The 15060-nt window shown below is 36.3% G+C and overlaps 1 protein-coding gene across 4 annotated transcripts in view; it reads right to left on the bottom strand.

The window, feature by feature from the left end:
- The window catches only part of si:ch211-130m23.3 (uncharacterized protein LOC558547 homolog), a 47155-nt gene that overhangs the window by 16013 nt on the left and 16082 nt on the right, over window positions 1-15060 (bottom strand). For all 4 annotated transcript variants that reach the window (XM_036598077.1, XM_036598079.1, XM_036598080.1 and 1 more), the window contains exons 2-4: window positions 14298-14370; window positions 9213-9274; window positions 9018-9102 (exon numbers count right to left, since the gene is read on the bottom strand). In XM_036598077.1, the coding sequence (XP_036453970.1) occupies window positions 9018-9102; window positions 9213-9274; window positions 14298-14370 (220 nt within the window). The remainder of the gene's footprint in view (window positions 1-9017; window positions 9103-9212; window positions 9275-14297; window positions 14371-15060) is intronic.

The following is a 15060-nucleotide window of genomic DNA, read 5'->3' as shown; positions in this document are numbered from 1 at the left end:
GCTTTCCACTAATCTCCTCTGATCCACCTTCACTACTCAAACTCTAAGCAATACTGACTGGCTTGTCTTTTGCTCTGGTCCATTCTCGTCGTTGTATGAGCTTTACAAAAGACCAAGATAAAACTAACATCAAGGCTGGTTTTGTAGCGTGTAACTTAAACCCAAACAGTCTAAACAATCTAAACTGCTCACTAGACTAACATAATGACAGGAAACACACCAATGCCAGCAGTGTTTTCCTTCCTCCCTACTTCCATCCATCCATCCTCAGCCATGCCATTAAGCCACTTCCTGTGTGAGCTATGGGGAAAAGGGAAATGTAAAAAAAAAAAAAAAACATTGCTCCAAAACAAAGAGCGAGGGATGAGCTTTTGGGAAATGCTCGGCCCTTCTTCGTCAATGAGCTTTGGAAACGAGGTGGAAAATGTGAGAAGGGTGAGAAATGAAAGTTGAGGGGCATCAGGAAAAGGACATTTTCTCTCTTTAAGCTCTCACAGGCAAATGTGTTTTTAAATATTCCTACCAATTTTGTGCCAGCCATGAAAACATGGCAACAAATAAGGGCAATGCAGTTAAAACCTACTCTCTCCCCAGTTTCCGGCATTTACACCACGTTTTTAAGGGCACAAAAGGTCAAACTGTTGTGGACAGAAATTTTATACATTACACTGATTAACTAAAACAATTTTATTGGGCATCTGCTAATATAAAAATATAATATCACAATAATTACAATACAGTTGTTAATACAGTATTATAACAGTACTGTATCAAAAAAAAAACACTACATGCAGTGCTTAATTTGTAAATGCTGAGTAGTGATGAAGAGGTTTCTATCCATATGGTTCACCCATATAATGGTATATGGCCGTATAGCAGGGATACAAGAAATCGAGTCCAGGTTTTGCCCAGGCAATCAATAATTCTGTAGAGCTTGGATCTGTTTTTCCCTTTTTGTTTTATTGCACATACTAAGCGTTGTGCTGTGGGTGGTGGTGTACTGATTTAAGTAAAATGTTGTACATGGACAAAACAAAACAGATATCGCCACATGTGAGAAATAAGACTGCCTTTAATTGTGTTTGTATATGTGAGAGAGACTGTTTAGCTGTTTAACTTTTAAATAAAGTGAAAATAAAAATTCTGGCTCTGTAATAAGTAATTTGTATGAATACCAGAGGGACAATCGTAGAAAATCAAAGCACTGTTATTGCTGATGACTTGAATGTTAGAAACATAGAGGTTCTATGTGGCTATGGATATACACAGTTCGGAGGCTGTGAATATAAGGGTTACTATCTCTAGATTTTGACAAGCATGGTGATGGACGTAGCAGGTCAATGGGGCGGGGAGGTCCTGGAACAAAAAAAGGACAACAAAAACAAAAAAACAAAAAGTGCAGCTCAGAGTGAGTCATAACATTGGATCTTACCACTAATGAGGCTCTTAAGCACTGATACATGGGTCTCCTAAAACTAAACAAACAGCTACTAATGCAGGAGTTGTTAATTTATCAAAGAGCTCTTGCTCAGCATTACTCGTCGTCTTTTGAGAGATAAACAAACACAGTAGAAGTGGGCAGATATGAGAAAGTGTTAGAAAAATATATATCCACTAAAATAGGTGATGGGTCTAATCTGATCTTGGAGATCCAAATTGTTCCGGCACAAATGAAGTCTTTAATAGTACATGCACATACATGTGGTGCTCTGAATGTCAATTTTAACAGCAATAATGTGTTATACATTTTATACATATATACATATGCATGTGCTTCTGCCTTTCAAAAAAAACCCTAGCGGCACAGCAGTCTTCATTAATTTCTGGAATCCAGACAATGTATTTTCAAACTCTCTTAAGCAAGCTTCTTTTCTTTGCTGTCTATGGAGAAAAGTGCACTGCAACTCAAAAGCAGTCCTCTTTTCTGTGCAAAATGTTTCAAGGTTTAAAACAGTGCATCTAAGTTTAAAAACAGTCAACCTTTGTCATCCACAGCTGACCAATCAATATCGAGGATGCCTTCTCTACAGCCACTCATTCAACATGGAAGGAAACATAGTTTTGGTTGTTTTGTTTTTTGACATAATGATTACAACAATCTGAAAACAGTTTTCTCTACTTCATCATACATATATATATACACACACACACACACACACACACACACACACATATATATATATATATATATATATATATATATATATATATATATATATATATATATATATATATATATACACACACACACACACACACACACACACATATATATATATATATATATATATATATATATATATATCCATTCCAAAATGTTTGTCAATTGTCTCAGTCTTTTGCTCTCTCACAGTTTGTTGTCAGTCTTATGTTTACGCGTTTGTCAGCTGAATATCTTGCCCCCCGAGAAGCGCATCTTGCTTCTTTTTAAGTACGAGACAAAGCGTCTTTGGTTTCTCCTGAATATTTTTTTCAATTCTTGGTAAACTAGACAGCACATCAAGACACTAAAACAACTGTACATACACCAGAAAAGCATGAGATTACAATGTGACAGTGTAGTGGGACCAGAGCTGTTTGCATATCTACAAAACTTCTGGTAAAACTGCAACTGCAACCGTCACTAAAATACAGTGATGGTATTTCAAAATATCCGTTGAATATTGTAGTATACCTTATTTTTCAATAGTCTACATTTTATTTAATAATTAAGTTATTTAGTGAATATTGGTGTATTTTATCACATTTTCTTTTGCCATCACTTTGTAAAGCAAAGTCACTCAAGGCTGTGCTTTACTGTGATTATACCATCAAGCCTTACCTGTAGTAAAATCACTGTTATGCATGACTTCTTAGTGCTTTATCTTACTTCTTATGGCTTTATTAATCTTGTGTTGTTCTAGCTGCCAACAGCAACTTCTGTGTACTGTTAGTTGTATTAGCACTATTTGAAGGACTTATTTTACTGATGGTTCAATAGGTTGACATTGATCAGTCTGCATGTCATTCAGACAGGGGATTTACGATAAGCTCTTCTTTATGGTAAAGATTACTGCAATGAGTATCCAAAGCACAGTGCAGGACCATAAATCTCAGATCTCACAAACAGTAGACAACTCTTACAACACTGGAGAGTTGACTTACTGCTTTGAAGCAACTTCAAAAACGGCAGTAACTGACCCCTGTTGATGGAACTGCCAATTTTTAAACGGCAGAGAGGCTATTAAGTTACAGTTATTGTCTAGTACACTTTTTCTGGCACACACTGAGGGAGCGGTCATAAAAATAGTTTGTGTTTATGAAGCCAGGCTCCACTCAGATGGAAGGTGCTCATTTAGAGAGAGAGTGATGTTCAGAGAGCTTGCAGAGCTGCAAATGATATGTCCTTGCTGAAAAAGGTAAATGATGGAAGTCAGCATATGCAATGTTGATTTAGCACACCAGCTCTGCCACTGAATGTCTCAAAGACTCCATGGTGTTCTTGGTGTTGAACAGGCCCCACAGTCATTAAAATAAACAACCTAAACAACCTAATGTGTTGTTATTACTTTTCCTGATTGATTTTTACTGCAGGCTCGATTCTGGATGTTAGGAATTCTGCAAGGACGTCTGCAAGAAGCACAGTTTCAGTTTGAGCTGAGTGGCATCTGACTGGTTCAGAGGAACTCATTAGACAGGGACACATTTCAGGGACATTTACTGTCCATTGAGTTTAGACCGGTGGTCTGCAAATAGGTCACAGGAACATACAGATATTTTAGGACCTGCAAGAAAAAGTGAGGTCCAGTCAAAATGTTTCTATTTTGCCTTCTTTTCTAATTTAATACAAAATTCATGGTAACAAATAATATTATCAGGATAACAATGAGTGAAAAGTAGAATCTTTGAAATATTTACATGAATTTTAGAATTTCTTTGCTTTAATGGCAGCGTACGGTTTGAACAATGGCTGCAATTTAATCAACCTAAACAAGCCTCTGATGTGTAGATCAGATCCACCTGACAATCGTCTGAACACAAGCTTCAGGGCAAGAGTTTAGAAAAAAGTGATCTTTTTGCACAAAGACCTCAACATAGTGGCGGAAATTTGCTTAATTATGAATGGTGATCTAGAAATATTACACAATCTTGAAATTTTTTCTTCATTTCACTTGATTTTTCATGTATTTAATTTTCCCCCCTGAGGTCCACTTACAACACTTTGTGATTTTATGGTAATTATTCATTTTTACTTAACAATTTTCCCACCTCTCTTGATCCCTTAGAATTAAATATGCTATTTTATTGCTGAGCCTTTAAGACTGATAAAAAATAAACAAGCCATGTTCTGATTGGCTACCCTGTATTGTATTTCATTTTAAAAGCATTTAGAACTTAAACACTGCTTAGAACTTTAGTGTGAATGGGTGGAGCTAAGCTACCATAAGCTGAATAGGTGAATATATGTAAATGTGTTGGTTCTCCTGACATCACAGAAATAACAAATTCAAAACATGCTGTTTTTGCAGGTTAGCTTCCATATATGGACTGTATGTGTTTGTGATGGTATGTTTTTAAAACTTCACTAATGTTTACACATTACTTCAAACTCTCATTAAAAAAAACAAGGGATATTCAGTTTTCCATGATACGGGCCATTTAAGCGTTTCCAAATTTTAAAAATGTCTGTTGTTTATTTGATGTTAAATGAGATAAATGAGTTTAAATGAAAAAAAAAAATCCCAGATTTCTCAAAAACAAATTATGGAATGTGAAACTTAAATGAATATGCCATGACAAGTTAACACTGTAAGTATGATATCTTTGAACTGTGCTGTTAGAGTATTGGGTAACACTTTATAATAAGGGTACATGAACTGGCAGTAATTAAGGCATTTACTAATGAATAACTAATCAGAAAATAATGAGTCATTAATCAGGAACAAATGAATGTCATATTAACAAGCACAAGACTAAATTACTAACGCAAGTACTAATGAATGAAGATGAAGGTAATAAAGGCTCTATTCAGTGCCTGAATTTATTAGGAATTCATGTGTTAATTAAGCATACAAAAAGAATGTTAGTACACATTGGCGAACTGCTAGAAGCTCTGTTAGTTTCATTCTATTCATGCAATTTATGATTACCTATGTCTTACTGCAATGTCATACTGTTACAACAGAAACATAAACTGTTACAACTGTTATGTTGCTACTATATAGGTATAATAAACTGTAAACTAGTTTATTTACTGAAAATATGCATTTGATTTAATTAAAACTGTGAATTATCTTAATATATGCCACAGTTATTCTGAGAAATACCACCTTCAGAAAATGAAAATGTGTTTCCCATTATACAGCTATTATTCTTTTTAAAAATTTGCCATATCTAAATGTTTTATTAATGGAAACACAGCATTTTGCAATGTAACACTTCAACTGTTTCCGCAGCTGGAAATTACTGCTATTTTTCTTGGCCAGTAAATGGCAGTAATTGCGTTAAATGCTATATGTCAAGCGGCCATAGAGTCTTGAGTGAATATCTCTAGTACAACGTTTAAGAGCAGCGAGTGAAAATAAATAATTGAAATAATAAAAAATCAATATTTCTCTTTTTGCCTTTTTGCAATATTTCGCATTTTTCTTACTTTTAAAGGTGAGTTATGCATATGCATACTGTATTATATACATAATTTACATCGCAGATATAATATTTACACATGGTATTGTTGTCTGAGTGCTGTGAGTGCTAGTATGTATGCTCACCTCTTTTTAGACTAAGGTGTAAAACATGCAGCTGTTATCTGTGGTGAAACAGAACTGATTTGCAGGAACTATTATTTCTAAATTTGTTATAAAGTAGCTTAAATATTTGGTTTGGTGCTTAGTTATTTGGAATAAACCTTTTTGGTTTTAATAGTAAGGTGTTTGTGTTTCTCACGAGCGTCGTGTGATTGTAGTAGTAAAATGTGGCGTCAGGCGCGTCTATTCTAAAATCTGGTTAAAATCACGTTAATTTTATGCTGCTTGGTTCATTTGTTATTCGTCCTTTGACAGGGACACTTATTGTGAAGGGCTATGTGTGCGGTGGCAGTGCTTCACAGGGCTCAGTAGTAAACAGACTGAGCCGAGGCGCTAACTGCGCTTAGCCGAGCGCTAACCTAGCGCCATATTCTCCCCTTTCTTTTGTACTCCGTTCTGAGTTTTTCAGTAAAGCTGAGTCACAGACTTGATCTTCAGCTTGTGTGAGTCATTTGGAAACACCGCTGCAGTATGAATATCTTTGTGACTCTAATTAGCCAGCAGTTCTGTCCGTTTTACAGATGTTGCTACAGAACCAGTATGTATTGGTTTCTCTTCATCTTCCGTGTTACAGTGACATATTCACGTGCCGTGGTTCTGTGTATTGTGTAGAAGTCATAAGATGATAATAAAATATGCTTTTTTATTCCTGTGAATTTTGTCAATGTCATGTTTTCATATGAGCCATATTGTAGCTACTTATCCTTCATCACTGTTCTTGAGAGGGCAAAAGAATGACCGTCAGTTTGGTAAGTAAAATTATTAACCCCCTCTATTTTATTAGCTCATGAACTCATAAAGAATTAGTATATAATCAGTGATAAATTGTGATTCGATCATCACTTTCAGGGGCACAAACATGAATTCATCATGAAGAATCAGTATTTAATGAGTAATAAAGTGTGACTGGTTCATCACTTTACTTTAGGGAGCACAAACATTATGAATTCATCATGAGTTATCAGTAATCACTGCTTTCTTTATAGTGAATTGAGAATTGACACTGCATAGTTTTGTATTTTTCTCACTCTGACACACCTCAACCAGCACAACAGGAGCTTGTAAATTAGCAGTTGACTTCAATCAGGTGTACTAGATCTGGGAAAGCACAAACATGTGCATACAATTACGGATTCTTATGACCCCAAGAGAAAGACACTCCAATAATCAACTCATTTCTGAGTTCAGTGGTAACTGTAGGCTAAACTATTCCCTCATGAGGCTCTGTGTATCAATACAGGAGTTAAAACGTCATATTACTAACATGAAAGATGAATTAAAACTATGGCAACTGTCACGAATGAGGACTAGTTGCAAAACAATGTCAGTGTAAGCTTTTAATTTTACTAAACAGTCACTAGGTGGGTAGAAACAGACGAGGTAACATAAGAAATCAAAAACAATAAACTCAAGACCTGACAGATAGAAACAGGCAAATACAAGGGCTGCTTACACAACATGATGAAGAAGAAGGACAAGATGATCAGAGGATGGAGCTATATAAAAAAAAAGTTGACTTTTATAGGCATAATATTCCAGAGCACTGTGTCTCAGGGGGATCTTGTAACAACATTAATTAACACATGAATTCCTAATAAATTCAGGCACTGAATAAAGCCTTTATTACCTTCATCTTCATTCATTAGTACATGCGTTAGTAATTTAGTCTTGTGCTTGTTAATATATGACTTTATATTCATTTGTTCCTGATTAATGTCTCATTACTTTCTGATTAGTTATTCATTAGTAAATGCCTTAATTAAAAGTTAGTTGAAGGTGCTAATAAAAACATCACGCCATAAACTGAACCACAGAGGAGGTTTACAAAAAACTGTGATGCAGGCTCATAAAAATGCAAAGCTCAACAATTGTCTAAAAAGGCCTGAGAAACCAAAGCAAACATTCATAATGTGATGTTGGTTAAAACAAACAGAATACAGATTACAGGCAAAGACAATGTCAATTAATGATAAACAGGCTCGCCAAGACGAGGTAGTGTCCTCATGATATTTTTACAGCAGACTACTGTTTTGGACAATGCCTCCACCAAAGGAAAGAGCTTAGTCCCATTTAGTGGCACTCAGCCCAGCCTGGCTCACACCTCACCTCTTTGGCAGAATCATATCTATTTCTGCAATAATCCATCCACAATTTTCATTTTTATGGAAAATAACCGTGGAAACATTACTGATGGTGACTCGGGGTCACTGCATCTCGCTGAGCACAATGTAGCTTTTTAAATTATTCTGCACTACAGAATTGTTAAACATTTCATTCATGAATAATGAGCGGTGTGCTGGTTTTCTTGACTGACTGATCCACCAGCTAAAACCTTAACTCCACTCCAGTAATGACTTACAGCTAACAGTATTATTCTTTGAGCTATCGGCTGCAGTGCTACTGGTGGGCTGTCACTGTGGGTTTAATCAGCAGGCTGCATTGTGGAAAAGGCACAGAAGTGTTACTCTGCTTTGAACTCAAACGTGGCAAACCATTTGCCGTGTCTTTAATCTCTCTTTCTCTCTCTCTCCTCTTCCTAGCAGAGTTGACCACAAGAGTATGACATCACTTGTGTTCCTTCATAATCAATTCATCATCCCTCCACAACTCTCTCTTCCATTCTCTGTCTTGCAGCTGCAGATATCACAATTCTTTGTTCACAGCCACAACATTGTTAGACCAGCTAGTTAAAAAAATCCAGCTCAGAAATGTAACAGCTCACCAACACAGACAAAAATAAAGGTGCTAAAAAGGGTTCTTTGGAGCAATACCATGAAAGAATCCATTCTGGTTCTGTAATAAAGCTATGTATGTAATGTATGTAATTTAATACCCTTTATGGATTTAAATTCTTAAAAATAAAAGTTCTTTGTGCAATGCCACAGCAGAACCAATTTTGCTTCCTTGAAGAACCTTCCAATGACTGCAAATACCACATAATGTAGAAACTCTAGGAAAACCCCTCAAATTAGCAAAGAACCTTTGCATTATGTGCAGGTTATTTAAATCTTTAAAAACCTCTATTACACACATGGTTCTTTAGAGAACCAAAAGTGGTTCTTCCACAGCATAACTCTTTTGTGGCACCTTTTTAAGAGTATATAACCATCACCTTTACTAAAGAATCCTCAAAGAAGAATCCTTAGAAAACCATCCAAGCATCAGTAAAACAGGCCTATAGTTCTAATAAAATACTCACGATAAATATATATATATAACAATGCAACTCACATAGTCATGGAAAGCTTTGGCCTCGCTTGAATGCTCACATGTTTCTCTTCTCTCCGGAGCCGCACAGTAGAGATCCCAGAAAACACTGCAAAAAGAGAGAGTTTTCACAATCCAAGGTAACCTCTGCATTAATTAACAATCCATGCTTCTTCAGGCATCAGAGCAGGTTCATTTTGCTGGATGGGAGCAGCTTACCACCACCAAGAGTGGAGGAACCCAGGTGGCTCGCCCAGCGTGATGTTCTTCTCCCATCGGATCTGCCAGGTCAGACATAGACAGAACACTAGAATGAGTGATTAGGGTTCTGCCGAAGCAGTAAAACCAAGCTGCTTTGGTGAGTCATACATACTGGACTTAATTAATAGCAGAGCATCATAAGGGCTGCATTATATGGACAAAACATGACGTGATGTTTTGTAATAAGTCTTGCAATTGATTAAACATGATAAAGAGCCCTTTACGTGACGTTATCAAAGATTGGCCTACATTACTTTTTGGCCAAATTTTTTGTGTTTGTTGGATCATATAGACGTAAAGATTCATCCAAACACGTTAATACCATCTGATTGGAAGTTCACACCACACAATAAAACATTTTTTGATTGGTTAGAGCCTTATTTGCATAATGCATACTTCTGCAATGTTAACACTATAGGTCGAAATTGTAGTAACAATTAACAAACAATATATTGTGCAGCCCTAAACTGGACTGGAGGCTGTATTTGATCCACAAACAGACACAAACATGTTGATATGAATGTAGAGCATGTACTACCTGTAAACTCTATCCAGTGTGCATACTACCACATTTCAACTATAATCTTTGCTTCTATCTTTAGCATGGTGCTCTCTTGATGATATTTCAAATGTCTTATTAAAGACTGTAAACACACATAAGGTAGGTGACATTTCAATTATCATTAGCACTATTACTGCACGACCATGCAATTCAGTTGCAAATAAATAGGACCAATCATAAAGTATCAAATCTTTGAAACAAATAAAATGTCAGCAGTAGTATACCACATGCCAAATATGTTATATTATACAACATACACTAGGAGTCACTTGGTCGTAATAATAATTGCTATTATTTTATTCAGTAAGAACATATACAGTGTGGACTGAAATACTACAAGCTAGATACCAGAATGCATGTTGATGATTTATTCAATATTTTATATTTTCTTCAATATTTCAATTATTATATTGCTGCTGTCGTTTTTCAGTTTTTGTCATAATTTGAAAATGCCTCTTGCCCTTTACTTACTGTGTTAATTTCACGATGAATGGACCAAAGAAATGGCCCAAATTACTTGGGGAAAAAAAGTCTGGTTGCATTGACTTACATTAAAAGTAAAGTATGTTTTTTCCTTTTCCTGTAAAGTTACCATTTTGGAGATACGAGTTTTTGTTCTGACAGCAGTGATATGTTAAATAATGTACTGTAACTATCTACAGCTCTGTTCATCATTCTAGAACCATCTAACATTTCATTATTTTTTTAAAGCTTCCTAAAAATTTGTTAAACCTATGAATTATCGTAATATAATAATTGTATACACATATCTTTAAGACTTTGGTTATATATTCTTGTAAAAAGAATACAAACTTATGAATGGTAGTGAATAACTACACAATGTTTATATTATATAGTGTATGCATAATATATTAGTACATACAGTATATGCAGTTATATATATATATATATATATTCAACTATAAAAACAATGTGTAATATAAGAAGTTTCTTTTAATTAATTAAGAATTTTAGGTAGTTATATTAAAGAGTTATCATGCAAATTACATATTAATCACTGCTAATAATTTTAACCAAGTAATTGTGACAGTCCTGTATGATGCACTGACAACTAATATGGAACCAACAAATATCCAGTTACCAAGGCAGTGCTGTCTCTTCACGACAACTGCATTTATATTAACCGCACAAGCTGCAGACCACACAACAGCATCCAGCACCACACTCTCCTAGAGTGAGATCACTGGATGAGCTGGCGGGCTGTGCATTCTCTCCACACAATGATCTTAACCGCTGCCATAAAGCAGGTGGGTGTGCCGAGAGCCCCTGTTATCTAACGTCATTGTTTGTGCGCGGCTGTGTCGCCACTGCAGAGATAGAGACGGGTTATTTTGGGCTCCGGTGCTGCGTGGCCTGGCTGCAATGGCCAGGGTGGCAAAAGACATGAGTCGCAAAGGAAGCAGCACACAATAGCAGGGAATGTCTTAGGATTGTCTTGTTTGTGTCTGAGTCACAATATGGCATGGCTAGCTCAGTCGTGGCTGTGTCTGCAGAGTGATCTTGTTTTCCTCTCTTTCACTACAGCAGCCTTGCTCTCTTTTATTTGAACTTTCCTCTATACTGTGCATCTCTTTACATAGATTCGCAATGTACTAAAATGTGATACTTCCAGAGGTGTCACAATATTGGTGAGGAAGAAAAAAAATCAATACAGTGTACAAACCCAATTCCAAAAATGTTGGGAGTGATTTGTAAACTGTGTCTTGTTAACTGGTATTTAATTGAAAACAGTGTAAAGGAAAAAACATTTAATATTTTACCTTATCATCTCTTTTGAACACTGACAGGCTTCTGTAATGAATACAACCACAAGAGCTTGGGAATACTTTGCACAACTTTTATAAACACCAATAAACACCAGTCACTGCATTCACAAATGCAAGTTTAGACTGTACTTTGCAAAGCAGAAGCAATTTATCAACAACATTCAGAAATGCTGCCGATTTCTCTGGGTTAAGCACATCTGAGATGGATTGACACAGAGTGCAAAATGTGCTGTGGTTTGAGGAGTCCACCTTTCAGATTGTTTTTGGAAATAATGGGCTTGGTGTTCTCCAGGCTGAAGAGGAAAATGACCATCTGTCTGACAAACATATATTTTGCGAGGGAATGCAAAACATTTGCGAGGGTATGCAAACCATTTGCGAGGGAACGCATTTTTTTTTGCAAGGGAATGCAAAACATTTGCGAGGGAACGTTTTTTTTTTGCGAGGGAATGCAAAACATTTGCGAGGGAGCGCATTTTTTGTGAGGGAATGCAAAACATGTCATCTCACAATACTTTGGGTATCACAAATCTTCAAAACATCGTAATACAATCAAACGTACATTTTCGTATTTCTCTTAAATGAGGTTGTGAGTCTGTACGCATTATAAATAAATTGTAAGGGTAGTATGTGCCCTCATTTTATGTTCCCAAAAGAGACCAAGAAAGTAAGATAAAAAATCACCCAAGGCACCTCAGCACCCAAAACCTTTTACACTTTGCGGGTATTTCAATTTGTCTAATGAGAGAATTGCTTGCTTGTGTTAATTATACTTTCACCAGACACACTGTTTTGGTAACTGGACCAGACACACTGTAACTGGACAAAAAATAAATAAATAAAATAAAATAAATAAAATTAACACTAAAATAATAACTAAAATGAAAAAGCTCACTTTCACTTCTGTATCAATAACATATTGTATTTTGCTGTAAACACCACAATACATATCATCTCATGAAATGTGTGTATTGTTACACCACGGATATGCCCTCTGTTTACCATGTCGGAGACCTGCTAGACAATATAAAGACTGCTATATCACCAGTTTTGTCTGAAACACAGCTTTTCCTGCTGTGTGTATTTAATGTGTCTCTTTCATAAACACAGCTCGAGTGGTTAGCATGCTTTTAAAGCTGAGTGGCTCTTTTAGCAGATCCTTCAAAGAAACAGTTATAATATTCCCTGCTGTCTGGTCTATTGTGACAGTGCTTACAATACAGAGCCTGTGTGCCAATTGTTCCTTGAAATAGACTTAATCCATAGTCTGAATCATCAAGATTATATCCAACCAGAGCCTGCTCAGCTGGCTACAATGTATGATTATGCCAGCAAGCGCTAGCAAGATGTAAGACATAAATCACTCTCTGACACCGGACTTGTCCTTGACAAAGTGTGAACATGAACACAAGCATATAGCGTCTCTCTCTCTCTCACTCTCTCTCTCTCTCCCTCTCTCTCTCTCCATTTCCAGTAAAGAGACACTAAATGTCCTGCCAGCTCAGCTCTGTGTCCAGAGTAATTCAATTAGCCGACAGCAGAGGGAAAGACACAGTCTCCCACAGGTCACACGCAGGTAAAGTTCTAAGTTGCTGCTGCACAAAATATTATTTGTTAATCCATTTTGTGATAATGGCCTTTACAGTACTGATACCACAGAAGGCTGCATTGTTGATGCAAACAAAAAACACTAACAAATCACAATATGCAGATGTATGTGCATATGGCAATAAAGAATCTGAATCTGAGTGTCCAACAAATACAATTCATTTTGGTCAAAATACCGCCAGACAATTGTTAATCATGAAGGGGTCTTAAAATGTTTTAGTATGTTTAAAGGTAGATTTGAACAGCTATATATATATATATATATATATATATATATATATATATATATATATATATATATATATATATATAGATAGATAGATAGATAGATAGATAGAAAATTAATTTCCATCGAGACTTAGGCTTAATCTGATTATGGGAGAGTAGCCCTTCATGTCCAAAAGTATCCAGACACTCCTTCTAATTAGTGAATTCAGCTACTTTAAGGTGCACCCATTGCTGACACCTGTTTCATTTGCACACACACTGTATACTCTCTGTTGAAAAGCACTGACTAATACAATGGGACACTCTGGAGCAGCCACACATAAGCCTAAGGTCACCATGCCTAATGCCAAGCATCATCTAAAGGGGTATAAAGCCCCCCAACACTGGGCTGCGACGCAGCGGAACTGTGTTCTCTGGAGTAATGGAGCTCCATCCAATGCCTTTGAGATGAGCTGGAGTCCAGAAATTATCATCCAATATCAGGACCTGACCTCACTAATGCTCTTATTTCTGAATACAATCAAATCATCACAGCAACATTCCAACATCTAGTATAATAATGGCCTTGATTTCAGAAGAAATGTTGGAATGGGCAGGTGTCAACGAACCTTTGGACCTTTTTAGTGTATTAGGAAAAAGCAATAATAATGTAGAACGTACATAATTTACAAGACTTATAAGCTACTTAAACAACACTGTGGGATGGCAATTATGTGCTTTAATGCAGGAGAATATTATGTGTGATACATCTTAAGGTAGTCCTTAATGGAATGTGGCAACTGTGTTAAACAGTACTCAGTTTGTCCATAAAGAAATAGCCCTTAAAATCTGCTGCTGTGTTCGTTTTTAGCTACCTACCTCTGAGAGGAAGGTCTGTGCTGATTTCTGAGCTCCAACATGAAGCAGATATTCGTAAACATAGAGGGCTAGCCTGCAGGAGAGAGAAGAAGAAAGAGAGAGAATAAATACAAGCATGATTTCACAGTAAAGCATCTAAAATTCACCCTGATTCAGGGATTTCATCAGCAGATTTTTTTTCTTCAAACAGCAGCAATCAGTTTGGCTGTTGGGCCTTTAGGAGATGCACACTCAATTACGCTTAGTTGCCCAGCCTGGACAACGTCTGTAAACCTTCCTTTTTCAGCCAAAGCTTTCTTTTGGAGTCCATTTGGAGTAAATGGAGAGCCATCATAAAAAGAAATGAAAGCATGCTCTGTCAAGAGCTCTTAGACTTTGACTGAAGAGTCTGTGAGAGAACTCTAATTCAAGTTTAACAACTACACTGAAATCAACTGATAAACAGAAGAGAGAGGGAGAGAGAGAGAGAGGTTCATTTAAAACAATGATGCCTTACGGTCTCTCACTCTCTCTTTTTTTTTGGTCTGTTTGATGTCTAAAGTTTGTAGATTTACACTGATAATGCAGCTAACAAATAATGGAAGATAACAGCCTGCAAATTAGCATAATGCAAACTGCATGTCCTTCACACCTTAGAATGATAAAACACCTTTGTTCAACCGTAGTTGCCAGATTTCAGATATTTTAAAGAATAGTTCAGTGAAATATATAGTGGATCAGCAGGAGCATGTTTTGTCTCCTTATTTTGCTCTTTTTTCCACTC

The sequence above is a fragment of the Colossoma macropomum genome, unplaced genomic scaffold (genome assembly GCF_904425465.1).
Source record: "Colossoma macropomum unplaced genomic scaffold, Colossoma_macropomum, whole genome shotgun sequence".
NCBI classification, from domain to species: domain Eukaryota; kingdom Metazoa; phylum Chordata; class Actinopteri; order Characiformes; family Serrasalmidae; genus Colossoma; species Colossoma macropomum.
This window is presented reverse-complemented; position numbering and strand designations above follow the sequence as displayed.